General features: G+C 40.2%; 1 protein-coding gene across 1 annotated transcript in view; it reads right to left on the reverse strand.

The window, feature by feature from the left end:
* Positions 1-355: 355 nt before the first annotated feature.
* The window catches only part of cdh6 (cadherin 6), a 103,094-nt gene continuing 89,086 nt past the window's right edge, over positions 356-14,363 (reverse strand). Inside the window, exons 8-12 of the mRNA XM_038275602.1 lie at positions 10,937-11,073; positions 8,764-8,885; positions 5,655-5,772; positions 5,197-5,448; positions 356-2,993 (exon numbers count right to left, since the gene is read on the reverse strand). Of these exons, the coding sequence (XP_038131530.1) occupies positions 2,494-2,993; positions 5,197-5,448; positions 5,655-5,772; positions 8,764-8,885; positions 10,937-11,073 (1,129 nt within the window). The 3' untranslated portion in view covers positions 356-2,493. The remainder of the gene's footprint in view (positions 2,994-5,196; positions 5,449-5,654; positions 5,773-8,763; positions 8,886-10,936; positions 11,074-14,363) is intronic.

The following is a 14,363-nucleotide window of genomic DNA, read 5'->3' on the forward strand; positions in this document are numbered from 1 at the left end:
CTAGCTCTGTGTATTTAGCCTAGGCGCTAAATAGAGTTCAACTATTTTCTTGGAGGCGGACAAACAGATTTGGTGCAGTGATGGCCCTTTGAAGTGTTGATGACTTCATGCTTATCATAGCAACACTGCTTCAGCCTGAAAACTCACAATGAGAAGTTCAGAGGAAAGCAAATAAACAAAAGAGCGCACAGCTCTAGTAGCCTCTCATAGTTTTCCAGCCTCTATAATCAGCCAGTGTGTTTAATAGACTGCAGCATTACAGATGGAGAGAAGAAAGTAGCTCTGTGGCAATTATGCCATGGTGTTATTTCTGTTCTAAATGTCTGACAAATGTCAGCCTCTTCACAGGTTGGCCTTTTGTTAAAGCGAGGGCAGAGCATGTTGTACCCATGTTTTTTTTTTTTTTCTGTTTCTGCTGATACGTATGACTTTGCCCTCTCAGAAACGGACACAAGGCTGAACTCAGAGCTGTTTACTCATCTTTAGGAGGTCCTCAATGAACTCTGTAACGCTGCAGCTCTAGGATGGTTTTCCTTTGTTTCATAAATCGCATTTAAAGCGAACCTCTCGTGTGTCCTCGTCGATGCGCTGACCTTCTCCACGAGCCGAGGACAATCTTCTGGGTTTAAAAGCCTAATTCTGCTCCGCTCAAAGGTCAGGTGCCCCTTCGATAAGCATCTTTATGGAGGAGGCTGGAGGTCCCGCAGGAAATCAGCTGGGTAAAGCCGAAGCGTTTGCTCTGGCTCCGGAGCGAGGTACAGTGCAGGTAATTAGGACTGCAGCCATGGGAGGCGTTTTGTAAAGGAAAATACTGGTGATCTTTGCTTTTTGGCACATCTCTATTGCGCAACCGCCTGAGCAGGGCAAACAGACTCGCACGACACTGTAGATTTTCTTTCTTGCTTTCAATGATCTAGAGGGCAGCAATTTTTAATTTTGAGGGGAAACATTCATCAAATATTTTGAATCATTCTGACTTTTATATCAAAATAAAAAAACACTTTATAATAGAAAAGACTCCGTAAATTCAGGATAGATCAATTTACTAAAGAGTTCCACTTTCTTTAAATATCTCAACTTTGTAGAGACCTACCAGCTCCACCTGCTCCTTGTTACATCATTAAATCTTCATTGTTACAATTTCAGTCTAACAATGAAGTTTAATAGATTGACTACACAGAATGATGTCTTTGCAATGTTTATTTCTGTTAGCCAATAAGAAAAATGTAGTTTATACCAATAAAAAAGGATGTTTGAGACAGAAATGGCCTACAGATGAGAACGTTCACTAACACTAGCAGTGTTTTTCAGACTCTAATTTTCAACTGAAATTCAAAGTTATCTGTTAGGAAGGGATGCGGAGCACCAAGTATTGGTCAATCAGGTCTTTAGGTCAGGTAAGAATCTAAATCATAATCCTTCATAGCTACACTTTTCCCTTTGGGCTTCTGCATTTATCCCTCTATCATGTTTTCCCTCCACTAAATTTTCCATTGTTTGCTATTAGTTATTTTAGCAATGACATCTTGTATCTTTGGGGATATTTTCACGTTTTGTGGGAGTGGCCACAAAACGTAACTTTTTTATTAGCCTTTATCAAAATTTAACAGAAAATGTCAAGTGTAGGTATTTATAGATTTCTTTAAATGTAATTTTCTGAAATAGAAACAGTTTTGGATCATATTCTAATCTATTAAGATGTACCTGTAGTGTAGAGTTATAACTCAGTTTCACTGAGAAGGCGCTACAGCATTTTCTTCTGTTCTAGGAGGAAGAATCAAACACCACATAAAAAGTTCTCGCCAAAGTAAAACAGGACAGTCTTTCAACTTTTTGGACCTTTTGTCTCATGAATTTAGCAAAAAAAAAACAATATTGTCTTCAGTGGATCAGAGAGAAACTGATGACATTCCTCCATATTGAGGAAATATTTGGTATTTTAACTCAAAGACCTCAGAGCTGCTTACACACAGCTTCTTGTTGAGGTTTGACAAACTGTACCTCCTGGATGAATTGAGTTGGATTCAGGTCAAACTGGAGGTGAGATAAAAAAGAAAACTGTACAGCGGATTGTATCATATAACCGTACATACACAAGCTAAGATAGAACTCACAATATGCAGCATTTAGTTTAAGTCTCAGAAACACTGAAAAATACGTCGGCATATCTGTAGGTAACCAAACTGCTTGTAGGGAGTCCGTAAGTCACAGGCAGCTTTGGAAAAAAAGAAACAACCAAATAAAATCTGTCGATATATTTGGGTCTGGTTTGGACCCTGTTTACACACACAAAAAGAGTCTTCACTGCGTCCCTGCAAAAAACGCAACTAACACTGACTGGACACACAAAGCCTACGTCTGGTCACCGGTGGGACGACAGGACGCCGCCGGCCGGTTCTTCTCAACGTTCCACCGACGGCGTGTCCGCAGGGCCAAACCGCCTGAACGTTCGGGTTTTTACGCCACGCTTTCCGTCCGTGTGCCAGGCTCTTGTTAGGAGTCGCTGTCGTCGCCGCCGTACATGTCCGCCAGCTTCTTAAATCGGGGCCCCCACTCGCTCAGGTAGTTGTAGTCCTGGTCGCCCTCGGTGGTCACCGACTCCAGCGAGCTGAGGGACTCCGCCACGGAGCCGTTTCCCTCGTAGGCGTAGGTGGCCAGCGAGTCGTAAGGCGGCGCCGTCGGGTCGCTGTCGTTATCCTGCAGCCGCTGGTTGATGAAGTCTCTCACGTTGCCGTTATTGTCCCGGCTCGGCGGCGGCACCACGGGCCGTCGAACCGGAGGGTAGAAGGTCTCGGGGATGATGTCCCGCCTCTGTTTGCTCTCCTCGATGGCCTCCGGGTTGCGCAGCGTGCAGATATCAAAGGCCTGAGTGTCCTCCTCTCCTCCGCCCTCGTCGTTGTAGCTGACGACGTTGTCCCTGACATCCTCTTTGGAGATGATCAGAGGCTCCTTCTTCCTCTGCCTCCTCAGGGCGGCGAACAGCACCACGATCACTGCAGCAGAGCAGAAACAAAGACAACTCAGACTCTCGCTCCCTCTGCTGTGAAGGCTGCTGACCGTCCACAGGGAATTGCTGTTTTCCTCCACTGATGTTCAGGGACTTTGTACATCACAATCTGGTAGCAGAGAGATGCATTATGCATCGGTTCTCGCTCAGGGCCACCACTTCTACACAACATGGAAGAACCTAGAGCATCAGCTGCAACTTAGCTTCTGAAGATCAGATGCAGGCCTCTTTGTGCTCGATCAAACATGTTTAACCATCTGATCCAGCAGAAAAAAATACAAAGGTTCCCGTCTACCTCAGTCCATGACCTGCAGTTAATAATTCCCTCTAAAAATATATCTTAATAAAAAATGACTTCAACTTTAAATTAACAAAATCACAGACAGGAAATGACACCTCAAAAAGTGTCTGATGACTAACAATGTGATCCCAACGGGTTCGCTGCAGTGATTAGGTTTTTAAAGTTCATTTTACTATTTTAAAGGAGAATCTGCTTCTAAAACGGAAACCTGATCCAGATCAGTTCTTTATCAATGTGCTGATGTGTAATACTAGCATTTATATTTTATAAAAGCCTTTAGTCTAAGCGAGCGAAGGGTTGGTGCACTCACTACCCCATCCGTACCATCAGCTCATTGGCACATGTGCAATTTTATAAAAAAATCCTAAAACACATTTTTCCTCCTTAAAAATAGTAAGCATACTAAACTATAATGTGTTAAAGGCTAATAATCCATTTCCTGAGAATATAAAATGCATTAAAATCCTTCCTTTTATCAGTCCACTCTGCCCGATCTGCACCGGAAGTTGGATCCTACGCTACTTCCGGGAGCTAACTTTCTCCAGTTTGGATTTAAATATAAATCTATTATTTTTGAGTTTTTTTTTTTCCTTTTGTGTTAACCGTATGGTATAAAGTGTGCAATCTAAAGAAAGAAACAACTTAAATGCAGACTGCTCTGAGCTTGTTCGATGATGACTTCACACAAGTAACGGAGAAAATGTTGAAAGCATCAAATCGTCCCAGAAAAGTCATAAAACATTTTTTTAAAGTTGTTTATTAGCATTATTTGGTGAATTAAGGATAGAAATAAGTCATTTTAGTACCAGAATTAGATTATTTATGGCCCCCGCATGTATATGTGGATGTGCATACGTAAATGAGCTGATGGAACGGATTAGCAGCACATGTAGCAGTCGGGCTAACTTTCTATCCTGCTGTTTCTGCTGCTTTGAGATGCCTGAGAAAGTTCCAGATGGACAGAGGTTTGTTCATCAAGATTAGGCTCTGCCCCTTCTCCATCTGTTGCTATAGAGTAAATTAAAAAAGGAGCAGAACCCAAATAGAAATATTTGGAAACTGATTTTGAATTAGTCAGCTTTTATTCTTAAGTATAACTTAAACCATTTAGCATTAATAATCATTTAACTACATTAAAACATAAAAATGGGTTTATTTTAGCCACAAATGCACCAATGTATCCCTTTACAGGCAATATTTTCATTCCTTCAAACCAGGAACATCTGAGGACGGCATGAGCTGCAGCTTCTTTGATGGAAAAAGTTTCTTAGATGCAAAGAAAAAGGAATAGATTGCATGTTTTTCAAAGAGCTTTGAAGTCTATGCAGACCTAAGATGGTCTTCACTTTAATTCAGTCTGATTGTTTTCTTTTTGACCTGCTGATCACCAATCAGAGCCATTATTTGGCCCGTTCTCTAATTAAAGGTAAAACATTAATATGTGATGTTTATTCTGTAATAAGAAAAGTCTCAAAAGAGCCAACAAGTGACTTTAAATGATCAAAGAATTTATCTTTTAGATGGATTAAAGTCTTTTATAACAGAGTGAGATTATTTTATTTTTAGCCAGGTCATCCTTCATCATAATGAGTCCAGATGTTAGTATAACCTGCTAGGATTTATCACAATCTATCAATTGCCGTTTTAATATATATTTGAAATGTTATTCTAATTATCTCTTCACCTTTAAAGGTTTGTTTTTCATTCTGAAACTCCAGTTAAACTCTGATGCTGTCAGTCACTGTTGCCTCAAACTAAATTACGACCACAGCTGCTGCTCCTGACGCGATAATCCGCCCACCAGAGGAGACGGTTCAAATTAAGAAGTGAAATATGAAACCGCCTCTGAAACACCTGCCAGGGCTCAGACTCCTGCAGCACAACTCACTGAGCAGAATGACGACGCAGAGCAGAATGGCCACCAGGGCGCCGGTGCTGAGCCCCGCCCTCGCCGTCAGCGCTTCGGGGTTGCACAGCTTCATGTTGCCCTCGCGGTCGCAGGTGCACACCCTGATGGTGAGCGTGTTGGTGCTGCTCTGCTCCGGGAACTCTCCGTCCGTGATCACCACGGGAACGTGGTAGATGCTCTTCTGGAGGCTGTTGTAGCTGTTCCTCCGGGTTAGGATCCAGGCGGTGTTATCTGGGAAAGATTCAGGGCATCACTAATAAAGCATTCACCTCCTAAAAAGTATTCACACCCTTGAGTTTATTCAAGGATGTGAAAAACATTCCAGCTAAACCAAATGTTTTTCTTTCTTATTCTGTCATTTAAACTCCCAATTAAAATGCACTAAAGTTTGTGCTGATGTGAGTCTTCACCCCCCGCATTGAATAACATGTTTGTACCTTTGTTGTCACGAACAGAGAAGTTTGCCTTGCCGTTGGCCTCTGGGGCCAGACTGAAGACGAAGCGATGGCCTCCGAGCGGCTCGTCGGGGTCCGTCGCGCTCACGGTCTGAATCCTCTGGAAAGATGGAGGCAAAAAAAAATAAAATCTGACGTTATTTTTTTGATCTCAGAGTAAGAAGTACTGAACAGTGAAATGTAAACACACAGACATTTATATTTTAACGTGACGTTTTGGGGTCAAAGTTCACATCTACAACCAGATCCGACCCACTAAACCTCAAAATCACCTAACAGGAAACAATCACTGCCATCAATCAGTGTTATTAAGCCATTTCTGAAGCTTTGGGAACAAGAGGAGCATTAAAATTACTCCAGGACTGCGTGATTGTCTCATCCAGGAGGTCACCTGACCTCTATTCATTTCTGCATGTAATAGTTTATCTTTTACTACACTGTTAAATGAGTAAAAAATAACATTTTTTTACTGCAGTTTCCTGATCAGTCACACTTCAAAAGTCTCCCTAGTTTGAAGGAAGTTTCTTCCTCCAGCTGCATTAAATAAGGCCTTCGTTTATCTGCGGGACAATCCTTCATCCAACTACGTCTGAAATAAAACCCTGAAAAGTGGCCCAGCCTGCTCTCTCATCTGACGTATTTATACATTATCTCCTTATTTACAAGGCCAGGTTGTCATGTGTCCCTTTTTAACATGCACAAATCATAAAATAACACAGCAGTGGGACATAAATTCTGTAGATTAATGCCACCTTCACTGACTATAAGCGGAAACAAAGATTTTTAAAGAAGCGAAGGAAATGGACAGCACAGGTGACCTCCTGATGTTTAGCTTATTTATTATAGAACAAAACGCTGTCGCATAAGGTAATAATGCTGTTAAACTATTTTATCTTTATCACATTGTCTGTGCCTCTAATTAGATGGCTTTAGTCAATCTTCTGATTATTGGCACGTTTCTGTCAACATCAGCTGCTGCTGTTTATTGAGATTAAAAGGACGAGTTTGGTCACTGGGGATTCATGAAAACAAGTGAAGGGCAGAAAGAAAATGAACAGTCCTTCTGATCGTAAACATAGAACAAGCTGACCATAATAAATGAACACATTGCACTGCCTAAGCCACTTTATGCTTGTGTTTTTATTATTCTCCAGCTGTTTCTAATGGGGTTTTGCTACAGATGGTCTTTAAAGTCGTACGGAAGCGGCTGCTCCAACCGCTGCCCGACTTTACACGCGTGAATAAAGTGAATATGATTGGTCATTTATCAAGGGGGCGGGACTGTTGTGGCCGAAGGTTCACAAGCATTTTGGTTGTGGTCTAAGCGAGCAAAAACAAAAAAAATCAAAAAAGGAAATTCACCCCCTAATGCTAGGCTAACACTCTTACTAACAGGCAACTTCCAGCCAGGGGGACAATACAATGCTATTCTTTTTTTAATTTTTAGTTCTTTCCATACTTTACTTTACTAAACATTTAGAAAAAGAAACAGAACAAAACAAGGTTGGTCAAGTAGTTTTATTATTACTGTACATCACTTTTCCTCACTATAGATTAGCTGCAGACATTACAGCTAATACAACTTAAAGGTATAGAGGACGATCTTTTATTTCCAGGTGGATCATCTAAATAAATGGTCCTCCTAATTGTCAATCATTCTGGTGATGTTTGCGTAAGGCCGTCCTACGTGCTTGTCTCGTTAGCTATCTTTTTCTGCGCATGCGTATTTTCGGACATATATCTGTGGTGAGCTACGGTTTCAGCCAGTCATCGAAGCTCAACTTTCTCTCCGCGGTTCTTTGAAAATGGCCGAGGGTCGTAAGAGAAAAAGTGTCTACGAAGTGTATGAGAAGAAAAGAAAGGCCTCAGAAGAGGCAGATATATCCCAGAATGCTTTGCGCAGAGAGCTCTCCTCACAAAGCATTATGGGATTCGCTGTCACAGCGGCTCGCTGTCACCATAGTCTGTCGCTACCCGACAGCGGAAACCAATAACACAGGTACCGTCCAGTGGAGGAGGAATTATGTGACCAATGGAGCAAAAAGCAGTGATCCTCTGTCAGAGAGGTCAGTTAACAGTTCACTATAAAGTCCACTATATAGTCCCTGCTCTATATAGTGATTGAAGGATTTAGTGGTTAGAGCGGACATTTGGCCACGGTAAGCTTTAAGCGACGAGAACAGCACCTTTTAAACAGAGCGTGCTCAACCACATTCGTTTCTGTGACGAATGACGTCATACAGAAAATCTAACTGCGGCTGTCTGGGGGACAGTGATTCAAACCACAAAGAACAAATTATGATCAGTTTAGTTTGTGCCTTCAACTCGTTGCCCATACGAAGACGTTACTTGGATATAACCTAACGGAATATCTTAACTCATAATGGTGAATAGAACATGATGTAATAACATAAAATCAAGGACCCAATGTGAAAAAAAATGGTGTTCCCCTTTAAGCACTAATTCTGTGGTTGTCGGCTTGGATAGTTAAAGTCATTGATTGATTTAGAAACAGCTTTCCAGAGTAGCTGTTAGCTTGTGTAGCTGTTTAACGATGTTCAGAAGTTCCTATCTTGGGTTTTTATGGAGTAGCTCTTAGCTTAAGTTACTAGTTTGTGGCTTTTTACTAACTAAGTTAATTATTTGGACCCAGTGGCTGCTGCTTTAGTAGCTACTGCAGAATCCTCCCACTTCCATTTACAGTGTGTTCACATCTGCCACATTTAATCCACTTTAAACAAACCAGACTCCCCCCCTCCCCTTGGTCCAACCTTTAGTTCAGACGTGAATTCCTGAAATGAAACCAGAACTGGACCAAACATTTGGACCAGGAGCTTTTCCTGCTCTGATATATATAATCCTAGAGTTATGAAATATTCTATTTGATCTACCTTTGATATCTTTATTCTATTTGAAAAGAGGAAGTTTTTTCTTTTTTTTTAATCTAGGATGTGAATAAAGCACCTAGTTCTTTCAAACACATGTGGTAGACTTGCAAATTCTCTCTGAGGCCTGCTAATTGGACACCTAATCCTAACGGTGGGGTCCGGATGAAACCATGGCGATTACCTTATGCGCTGTAATAACTGACCTGATTAGCCTTGGCGTTCTCACACACGAACGTCTCATAATTGGTGGCAAATGTTGGAGCGTTGTCGTTGACGTCCAGCACTCTGATGTATACAGGCACACGGCTTATCTGGCGTGGGTTGTCTGGGAAACACAAAGGTGGACATAGTGACTTCACACGGATAATTATTCCTTTACACGAGTGTTGGGCCGAACATGTGTGAGGCTTTGGCTGCGTTTCCTGGCAACCAGTTATATCTAAATCAAATTATGTGTATATAAATAAATAAAAGCTTGTCTGAAACAAAAAAAAACCTGCACAACAACAAATAAAAGGCTCTGCTGTTTTAATATCTTAATAGAACAATTAAAACAGAAAGTCTGCAAAGTTTTAAGACGTTTCAGACGCAATAAAGGAAAAGGAGACACATTACAAACATGGCATTTAAAATATAGACATTTTTTACGTTTAAGTTGAAATTATAGACTAATAGCTGCAATCACTGTAATTGGAAAATAGAGAACTAAAGTTTGCTCTTAATCATTTAAATGTCAGACAACTATGATTACACAAGCTACACAAACCAATACCACCTCATTTATTTATTATTTATTAAAAAATGTTCCTTCCATTTTTTCTTAGTTTTTGAAGCACAAACATCCTGTTTAATTAATTTTCCATAAAAAAATCAGCTGCCAGTAAAATAATGAATTGACTAAAGCAAAAAAGCAACAAAAAAGTTATACAGTAATATTATAATTTTGTTTTTTTTATAATTTATTTTTTTCAGCACTGTTATTTGGATTAATTCAATTAAATTGAATTCAGTTTATATATATATATATATATATAGGCACTTTACAGTTCAACCAGATCATCCATTCAAACTGATCCAAAGTTTTCTATCTAAGGTAAACCAGTTGATTGCATCGACTCATTGACTCTTCAGCAATCCCTCACACTAAGCATGCTTGTAGCGACAGTGGAGAGGAAAAGCTCCATTTTAACAGGAAGAAACCTCCAGCAGAACCAGGCTCAGTGTGACTCCAGATTTTGATTAATTTACTCCTAGCTACTTATTTTTATGTCGTATGTACCTTTGGTGGTAAACTGAACATTTTTTTGCTACAGCACAGCATCCATTAGAGCCAGTCGCTCAAGTGTGAAAGAGGAAAGCAGCCCCATATCATCATGCTGCCACCACCATGTGCCGCTTTGCTTTTATTGATTTATAAGCTGTTAGGGTTACAGTACATTTAGCAGGGTCAGCAGTGGTTCTGCTATAGAGATGACGCTCAGTCTCCGGTTCTTTCTGTATATTCATGACCTTTGACCTTAACTGAGCTAGAGATCCTGGAGGTGTTGACCTGGATTATCTATGGCCTCCTGGATGAATTTTTAACACATTTCTTCAAATTAAAGACAATTTTTTTCTTTATCTTTTCAAATACTTCAAGTTGTCAGACAGTTTTATTTTCAAGTGATGATTCCAGAGCATTGTGTGATTATTTTTTTTTTTTTGGTATGGCTTCTGGAAAATGTGATTAATCACAGTTAATTTGCGATTTATTGACCTGATCATTGAGGCCCAGGTTGGTTTGGATAACTTTTGTCATTTATTGAACAAATCTAACCAAGATTAAAAAAAAACAAGAAATCTGTAAGATGGGGAAATAATTTTCACAGAACTGTATTAGGGGCAAACAGCAGGTAACTCATTAGGGCTGAAACGATAAATCAGTTTAATCACGATTAATCGATTATAGTAATAATCCTTCAACTGATATACTAATTGATTAATCGTTAATTGGAGTACAGAGACTCTAGAACATGCCTTTCACTGACAGAGTGAAAGCAGTAATTATACCAAAATTGTAAAAAAAAAAAAAAAAAAAGTCAACATTTTGCATTTTATGAAAAAAATCAAATGTTTCATCTGTATATGCTCTATCCATAACTCCTAAAGGATAAATGTTTTAGTTTCACCTGATTTAATCTTGTAAAAAGTCTTCTTTCAAGAACCTTTAACTATCTGGTTAATAATCGATAAATCAACAGATTAACCGATTTACAAAATAATCGGCCCCATAATCAGCCCTCTATAGGTTGAAAGTCGTAGCTTAAGAACGCCATCCAGCGCTTCCCTTTAACATCTACAGGCGTCCATCACTTCCACAAAGCTGTTTGAACTCACTGAACTCCGTGGCGATGACAGAGATGTTGTGCCAGGCTTTCTCCTCTCTGTCCAGCTCCCGGAGGATGAACACCGACCCGTTCCCCGCGTGGATGTTGAACACCCGGTCCATGTCTGTGCGCCGGTCGATGGTGTACCTGCAGCAAACGCACAGAGGGAGGAGCGGCGTCTTATACCGGCGGGATTCCATCCATTGGTAGCATACCAGATCACAGGTAGAGCCAAACAACATGGAGTACAATTAACTATAGAGTTACTACAGAGTGCTACAATTCAGATTTTAAAACAAAATAGTCTCTTAGGAATTTTACATTTATAATTTGACAGATACAATTGATTCTCACTTCATAAATGTGACGTTAAGACTGAAAAAATAATGAGAAGGACTTCTGACTCAACTGCTGCCCAGCAGGCAGTCAACAATCTGAAAAAACAGTAAGGAACGATAAAAATGGCTTAAGAAGCATGCTGTTTGGAGGAAAAAAGAAAAGAAAATGCAAGGAGAGAAAGGGAGGGATTAAAAATAAGAAAAGTAAAAATAATTTTGATTCATTTTAATTTTTTGGTTTGTTTGTCGGTGTGTATTTGTATTGAATCTTGTCATTTACTTTGTTTTCTTCTATCAGCACACTTGGTGGGGATAAGGGTGGGGGGATGTAAACTACTTATGAAATTCTGTAAAGATGTGCTTCAAGCCTTTTCAAAACAAAAATAAAGTTAAAAAAAGAAGCCTACTGTTCACAGAATGCTGAATCCACGGCAATGGGAGATTTTATTGGTGCACAAAGATGCAGAAAAAGGAAATAAAGCACAGCTTTAGTAGGAAGGCGTAGATTTGGGGAGGATAGAACTTCAGCCTAGTCTCCATCCTATGGTAAACTTATGCATTAATTTATACAAAATAGCATTAACCGTATATTAAAAGCAGATAATTCACAGCAGATGGATTTTCCTTCAATTAGTCTCATATTTCTATTTTTTTAGATTGGCCTATTTTTCTTAGAAACATTTTTTTTTATTATCCATGAGCAATAATCATCAAATTTCCAGTATTAAAAGCTAAACTAAACAGACAACTTTCAGTATTTCAAATTAACTCTTAACAGTTGTGTTCTAATTGAACTACTTGCTGTTGCATATTAAATATAATCCATCAGAAAACATTGAATTAGACTTAGGCTAAATAACTGAGAAACCTAATTTAATATCCCCCCATGGATGTTGGAAAGAACTAATATTGTTGAACAACATGGCTCCATGATATTTATAACAGCGATTTCCATGTTAAAGTTTCCTCCACTCACTGCAGGCGTGGATCAGATGCTTGAGGTCGAGATGCTTAAGCTACTCAGATTATGATGATGGAAATGAGACAAATAGAAATGATGAAAATAACCAGATTAAACACATGGGAACAATTGAAACTACACATTAAACAGTTTTCTGCAAGTACTTCAAAAAACAAGCTGACTGGTTCATCCCTGTCCATTTGCTGCCTGAAACTATGTGTTTAAAGATTCCAAAAAAAGTTAGAAAAAAACAATCCAGTGGACGTTGTTTCCAATTTGAAGACGTTTCGCTTCCCATCCTGGAAGCTTTTTCAATTCAATCCTAAAACAGAGAGGGTGAACTCAGATTTCAGCTTTCAAAAACCTACAATACAGCAATAGAGTTTATCTGTTTCCCACTATCAACACAACCCCTTTACAGGGGAACAGAAGACCTCGCCTATTCATCTAGGCCAACAATTTCCTTTAACGACCCCCCTTTCAGTTGAATTTGCATGTTTTCTAACAAAAACAAGGCTTTGTTGGGCCACTTTATAAAGCCTAAAACTCAACCCTATTTCTGACATTTTTAATTGGAATAAGCTTCCTGGATGGGAAGCAAAACATCTTCAAACTTGGAAATAAAGTCCACTGGATTGTTTTAACTTTTTTGGAATGACTATGACCTGGATGACTGAGAACCTTCACCAGCATTGCTTTAATCCCGGGGTCTTCATTGTTTTCCAGGCGAAGGACCCCTAAACCAATGGCGTGATGGAGCGGGGATCCTCTAAATATATATATTGTAAAAAACGGTATTATATCAAACTGGTCCTATAGTCTAACTATTACAGATGCAGTAATGTAACTAAAGAAATTTCTCTCTGGGATTATTAAAGTATTTCTGATTCCTGGGACAGGTGTTGTGAATGAAACGGTGTCCAGTTTGAAAGAGCTCCTGTGTGTCTCTGAATGTGTGCATCGATGACTGAAAGACATCTTCTGCCTCCATTTATCTGTTTAATTCAGTGTGTTTAATTCATGTTAATGTGGATTTTAAGACATTTCATTAGTGGAAAAAATTGCAGGGGGGAATATAAAAAAAAGTCTAATCAACCGAAACTTTTATGACCCCTTTGCAGTACCTCTGTGGACCCCCTGTTGAAGACCTCCACTTTAAGTTCAGGCAGTTGGCGACACTCAACTGTTCTTCTTTTAAGAGAAATTCATCTTTTTTTGCATTAGAGCTTAACTTCTATCACCAATTTAAGCTGTTCATCTTCATTACAAAAAGGTTTTTCTCAGCTCCGCACCTTCAGGCCTGAACCCTTCAGCGCATTAACCTGGAAGTTAGACCATAAACACATCAAGTTAAAGCGAAGAGAATCTGTTGATGTAGTTGTTTCTGCAGGTCGGAATGCTCTGCCCCGTGGTGAGGAGCCGACTCCTCGCACAAACACACCAAAGAGACAACAGTTGTGTTGTTTTCTCTGCTTCCCAGACCTCTGCCATGCATCAGTGTGATTAATGGAGTAGCAGGCATCACGAGGGCCAGAGTAAGCGGCAGGAGACCCCCGAGGGGAGACTATGAACCGGGCTCTGAACGCATCGCTGCTCCGCTCTCCTCTTTCCACAGATTTGTTTTTTCCACCCCACCAGCCCCCCCTCCTCTCACACCGACTGCTTCCTCTTCCTCTCAGCCCAGACTCAAACCATAACCTCGTTAAAACTGTGTCACACTCAAGCTCTGCTAATTGCTTTTCTAAGAATCGCAGTAATTCAACTGGCTGGGTCAGAGCCTGACAGTGAGATAGCGACGGTGGCTCGGCCCGATCGGGGATCCAAAGTGCTGCTGTAAGCAGGCCGGCAGCTGGATGGATGGATGGAAGGATGCGCAGGGTCAGGAGGACGCTGCTGATCAGCTAATTCCTGCTTCAGAGGATGAGAACGGCCGTAATCCGTGTGAATCACAGCACACTCGACCTCATCTGTGCATGATGGCTTTTATTCCCACATCCTCTCTGATTATTTGCTCCTCCTTCAGTCTAATTTAATCTTAACGCATTTATCTCTATACCTGACCAACAAAGCCTTAAAGTCGCACTTCCTACATGTCTGCACGACAAAACTAGAGACTTAAACAACTTTAAAATCACACT

Source organism: Cyprinodon tularosa, unplaced genomic scaffold, assembly GCF_016077235.1.
Source record: "Cyprinodon tularosa strain WSP-4 unplaced genomic scaffold, ASM1607723v1 ctg97, whole genome shotgun sequence".
Taxonomy (NCBI): domain Eukaryota; kingdom Metazoa; phylum Chordata; class Actinopteri; order Cyprinodontiformes; family Cyprinodontidae; genus Cyprinodon; species Cyprinodon tularosa.